The following is a 6,000-nucleotide window of genomic DNA, read 5'->3' on the forward strand; positions in this document are numbered from 1 at the left end:
CTACAACTTTGATCAGCAGGCAACAGGAAGTGAACTGAGACACTGGGTGTGACTTGAGCATATATGAGATCTCAAAGCCCACCTCCACAGTGACACACTTCCTCCAACAAGGCCCCACCTCCTAATTGTGCCACTCCCTTTGGGAGCCACTTTCCTTCAAACCACCACAGAGTGTGTATGTGCATATGAGCAAAGATGCCCCTGAAGGACCAAAAAGGGCATCAGGTCCCCTGGGGCTGGAGTTACAGGTGGTTGAGCCCATAGAAACTCAGGTTCTCCCTAAGAGCAGTATGCCCTCTTAACAACTAAGAGATCTCTTCAGCCCTATCAAAGCATATTATGTCTCTCTAAAAAATTATTTCTGTAACTCTTATAGGGTCTTTTATCCCTCCAAACTGGTGTCTGTGTAGCAGATACTTCCTTACTTGTAGTTTCTGTACCATCCCTTTCTTCTATAAGAATGAAAACATAGGCTTTCAAACATATTTCAAAAAGCAAACAGAACATATATATCCCTTTTTCTGAAGGCATCCATTAGGAAAGCATAATTAGAATTGCAACTTTGTAGAATATTAGCAATGACACTGAATTTTAAATTTCTAGCAAAAGAAACTCAAACCTTTCAAGTTCTTTCTTTTGTCCTCCAAATGCAATCACAGTTCTGATGGCCACTAAGACTTCTTCAGCAACTGCTCCAGCTTTTGCATAAGCCTGGAGTTCCTTATTAGTAAATGAAGTCAATACCTGTCAAAGTGCAATCTTGTATCATTAAAAATGCTCAACAAATCTAACTTTTGCAGAGTAAAAAATAAATAGATATAAAAATGTTGCTTATACAGAAATCATACAAAGAGCATGATCTTTGAATGTCAGATATCTTTGGGGACAGAAAAAGTATAATGGTTTCCCTACCAGTGCCCTCTAGCTAACACAATGTATGGGCAAGGAAGAGAACCCTGGACACAAAGGGACTTCTGGGTCAGGTGCCTGACATGCCTGAGACCCTTCTGCTCTTCCTTCATGCCTGGGTTAAGGAGATGGCCTCAAGTCCACAGCAGGAAACAGCTTCTCAAACTAGTAGTGCACCTATGTTTGAACAGAGCTCACAATCTGAGATTCTAAGACATGTGCAGGGTGTAAAACGAAGGGCCCGGGAACTCAAGTGATGTGTAGACCTCACAGGTTAAATTGCTTTCCCTTTTCCTCATCTATCCACAAGGTATTCTAAAACATTTTAAATAATTTTTATCCCGTTCTGACACGAGGCGTTTGAACCTAACTGTTCAATATTCTACTGAACAGGAAAACCAATTAAGCTTTGAGGCTGGCAAAGGCCGGCATGGTAGCTTGTTGGGTAAAAGTACAACTCCAGCCTGATGACCTGAGGTCGCTGCCTGGAGAGTGACAGTAAGTCCTCCAAACGCTGGAGGGCCCTGCAGACAAGGGAGGGACACTCGTACACAGCTGACACTTCACAGGGGACACGGCGCTGTCCTCTACCGAGCACAGATCTTCCCAGTTCAGCGCATCTTTTCTACGAAGGTGGGAACAAACAAGGTCCCCTTCCTTCTTACCCTTTCCCCAAATAAGAGCTCAGTGGGTCTGGATCAGCTTAGCTTGCCCCTTCTTAAACGGAAGCTTAAAGCAAGGACCAAACTCACAATCAGGGCTGCCGTGGTTGAAGACCCTCCCCTGGGGTTCTGGGGAGGACTCTGAAATGGGGATTCACCTACCTTGGCCCACATAGCAGACGACAATCCAATCAGGGGAGTGACAGCCAAAATGACAAGGGTTAGCTTCCAACCACTTATAAATCCTACTACAAAACCAGCTAGAAATGTGGATATGGACTGAAAGCACATTCCAATTTTGTCACCAATTCCATCATTGATTTTGGAGACATCACTGAAGAAGACAGAGATTGGGTTACAAATAATGTCAGATTTGCAAACACAGAAATTAGCCGGTTTTATATTGTATCACTGATTCTGATGTAAATTAATATGTCTACAACCTTTGCATACATATATTCACTTGACAAGCTATCAGTTTCCGCTAGATTTTGTCATTAACACCTTCCTATGGCCAGCATGGCCTCAGAATACAGACACGGGATGTTTAAGACAATCCACTGTGAAATTTCAAACTGCTCAGAGATGTGCACATATGGCACTGTTCTCTATGAACACAAATCTTTGCATTCTTCGTGTCTTCTGTGAAGCAGAGACAGACAGACAGGAGCTCCTTCGTTCTTTCTGGTGTTTTCCAAGGACACCAAGGAGCCCTGGCAGGATGGCAGTCAGAGGCTGCATGGACAGAACACCAAGGAGCCCTGAAAGGTTGGCAGTCAGAGGCTGGATGGACAGGCCACCAAGGAGCCCTGGCAGGATGGCAGTCAGAGGCTTGATGGACAGGCCATATTGTTGCTCGCTGCACATCACAGCTGTGCTCACTCTCTGCGTGTTTCTTGACTCTGCCAGTCAAGAAGGAGCCCCACCCCCATTCCTGCCAGGGCACTGTGAACAAGAAGACGTGTAAGACACGGGTACTGCTCACAAGGAAACTACTCTGCTCAGGGACGCACCGACATTCTACTCCACTGAAGTAAGAACAAGACCGTATCTGACTCCAGCTAAAACTAGGTACTCACTCTGTGAGCCGGGTGTTGAGCTCCCCAACGTCGTGCACGTCAAACCAGCCTATCTCCTGATTCATTATAGCATGAAAAAACTTCTGTCTAATTTTGTGTATTTGTCTTCCAGCTGCCAGGCACCAAAATGAAACCTGGATGTAGGCAACTATGAGCACACCAGCACCAATTCCCGTGTAATAGTAGGCGTACCTGAAAAACAAGAACACTGTACATGCTGTTTCCTAATCAGTCCTGCTCTCTGCACACAACTTTGTCTTACTCCTTCAGCTATCTGGGTATCCCACCATCCTTAACAAACAAGAAGTGGTTGTGAGGGGCAGAGCTGTAACTGTCAACATCCGCCCGTGTCTGCACTAATAAAGAGGAACCGCTAACAGTGGTTGGTGCACAGGGGCAAATCCCAGCTCTTCACTTAACTGCCTTGTAAACTCAGACAGGATGCATAACATCTTAGGCCCCAATTCTCTAGCTAGTAAAATGGAGGTGAGAATCGTTATACTGGCAGTCTGTTGAGACATGGCCTTGTAGTCCTAATTCTATTGTAACAGCATCAATTAATGAGTCTCTGCTTGTCAAGGGACACATCACAGAATTTGTCTGAAAGTGGAAACCAGGGATAGAAGTGTTGGGAAATATTATTTTAAGGTGTGTTACCTTTTTTTGTTTATGTTGCTTTTGTTTAACTCTGTGAAGCTGTGTTACTGTGCCTGTCTAAAACAGCTAATGGTCTGATAAAGAACTGAAAGACCAACAGCAAGGCAGTAGCAAGGATAGGCAGGGCTGGCAGGCAGAGAATACATAGAAGAAGAAAACTGGGAGGAGAGATCTAGGAGGCAGTGCTGTGGGATGGTCTGTATGTCAAATGTGTTGTTCTGATTGGTCAATAAATAAATCACTGATTGGCCAATGGCCAGGCAGGAAGTATAGGCAGGACAAGGAGGAGAATAAAGCTGGGAAGTGGAAGGCTGAGTCAGAGACACTGCCAGCCACCACGATGACAAACAGCATGTGAAGATGCCGGTAAGCCATGAGCCACGTGGCAAGGTATAGATTTATAGAAATGGATTAATTTAAGCTGAAAGAAAAGTTAGCAAGAAGCCTGCCACGGCCATACAGTTTGTAACCAATATAAGTCTCTTAGTTTATTGGTCGGGTCTGAGCTACTGTGGGACTGGCAGGTGAGAGAGATTTGTCCTGACTGTGGGCCAGGCAGGAAAACTCTAGCTACAAGGCAGAGAAGGAGGAGGACTCCAGGGGCCAGCCACCCAGCTACACAGCCAGCCACAGAGTAAGAGTAAGATTTACAGAAGCAAGAGAGAGACAAAAGCCCAGAGGCAAACGGTAGACGGGATAATTTAAGGCAAGGAAAGCTGGGAAGAAACAAGACAAGCTAAGCCCGGGTATTTATATTTAAGAATAAGCCTCCATGTGTGATTTATTTGGGAGCTGGGTGGCAGGCCCCCAAAAAGGGCAAAAACAACAACATAGAAGTGATTCCTGTCCCTTTGAACTACTAAAGACCTCAGCTGATAAGTGACAGATGAAAATTAACAGTATTTGTATCTGCCCAATTGGTCATTTTGAACAACCATAAAATGCTTAAGGAACCAAAGAGCACAAAAGCCTTCAAATTAAACTAAGAAAAAGGTGAACTGATGTTCCCTTATTCTGAGTTTTCACATTCACAAGAGCAAACCTTAGGCTTCTTCAATCAGTTAATATTTAGATAAAAGGCAAAGCTTCCAGCGTGAAATACAGATTTCCACATCTTCAAAAAGAAAAGCTCTACTTATTATCTACTGGAAATTGCAGTGTGTCATGGGAAGCATCAAAATGGTTATTTAAAAGGAAGAGAGTCTCTGGTGTGATGTTCACAGCTCTGGGCTCAACCTACCAGGATCCTGCTAACATATCACACCCCATTACATCATATAACTTGCAAAAAGATATAGTGCAACTAGAATGCTTCTCATTAATAGATGAGTCTATAATGGTTTTTCATGTGCTAATGATATAGCAATAGTAACCCCATTTAACAAGTGTAACTTATGTTTAGGGAACAACCTGTAAGATGTTTAGTTTTATTCATTTGTTCAGTTATTTCTGCTTTTTAGCTATTAAAAAAAAACAAACAAAAAAAACAGGGTCTTGCTATGTAGCCCAGGCTGGCCTCAATCTCACAAGCTTCCTGCCAGTGCTTTCACAGTGCTAAGACGCATCACCATTCCTAGCCTTGGTGATGTATTTCAAACAATCAAGATGTTGCTGATAACTGGGCATTGTTGCTTAAACCTGTAATCCCAGCACGTGGAAGGCTGAGGCAGAAGGGCTGGCGCAATCTTGAGGGCAGCCTGGGCTACATCAAGAGGTCAGACCCATCTCAGAAAAAGAAGAAAGAAAAAGAGGGACTTGTAGTTGTCACAATATAAAAATAATGCCTCTCTACAATAGCATTTAGAGTGTTAGCGTCTTATCATTCAAATATGATCAAGTGTCTCCACTTCCTTTAAACATGCCAAATCATTCATAGAATAATGTAGATTCATGTTATCTGAATATTCTCATGGATCCTTGCACATTTGTTCAAAGATATTCTCAGAACAAATTTCAAAGCATGTAATAATTTACAAAATTTTTCCCAAGGTAAGTTAAGGTCAAAATCAAATGTTTATTTATTCTAGGATTTTTTTTTTTTTTGCTTTTGGTTTTTTGGAGTTTTTTGTTTGTTTGTTTTTCAAGATAAGGTCTCTCTGTGTAACAGCTTTGGCTGTCCTGGAACTCGATTTGTAGACCAGGATGGCCTCGATCTTACAGAGATCTGCCTGCTTCTGGAGTGCTGGGATTAAAGGCATGTGATACCAACACCCAGTTATTCTAGGATGCTTTATTTCATTATTTATAATTAAATGCTAAGCTTAAAATTTCCTCGCTAGCCAATATTATTATAATTATTACTAGGGATACTGTGCGAGAAGCACACTAATAATTACAAAGCTACAGACAATGATTTTTAATCCAACTTCAATTCATATTATATGAGTGAGAAATTTTATAGATCATTATAAAGATTAACGAAAGAATAAAGCAAGTGTGGAATTACGTGGCCATGTCTTCCTCCAGATCGCCACTGCTGCTGCTGATCTGAGTACCGTTGGTTTCACCTAGACAACCATAAAAAAGAGCTGGCCCATTTATGGCTCTTTGGACCCCAGTAAAAATAAGCATAGAAAGTAAACCAAACTCATTTCACTTGAAACTCTATACAAAACCAGAACCAAGTGACTCAGTTCAATTTAATTTGGTTTCCATCCCAGCGTTAATGACATCCATCCAAATACATCTCTGCT

At 42.4% G+C, this 6,000-nt stretch overlaps 1 protein-coding gene across 2 annotated transcripts in view; it reads right to left on the reverse strand.

The window, feature by feature from the left end:
- The window catches only part of LOC131906617 (multidrug resistance protein 2), a 246,496-nt gene extending 240,710 nt beyond the window's left edge, over positions 1-5,786 (reverse strand). For both annotated transcript variants that reach the window (XM_059257279.1, XM_059257278.1), the window contains exons 1-4: positions 5,754-5,786; positions 2,651-2,842; positions 1,734-1,905; positions 620-744 (exon numbers count right to left, since the gene is read on the reverse strand). In XM_059257279.1, coding sequence (XP_059113262.1) covers positions 620-744; positions 1,734-1,905; positions 2,651-2,842; positions 5,754-5,761 — 497 coding nt within the window. In that variant the 5' untranslated portion in view covers positions 5,762-5,786. The remainder of the gene's footprint in view (positions 1-619; positions 745-1,733; positions 1,906-2,650; positions 2,843-5,753) is intronic.
- Positions 5,787-6,000: the final 214 nt, after the last annotated feature.

The sequence above is a fragment of the Peromyscus eremicus genome, chromosome 3 (assembly GCF_949786415.1).
Source record: "Peromyscus eremicus chromosome 3, PerEre_H2_v1, whole genome shotgun sequence".
In the NCBI taxonomy this organism is placed as follows: Eukaryota; Metazoa; Chordata; class Mammalia; order Rodentia; family Cricetidae; genus Peromyscus; species Peromyscus eremicus.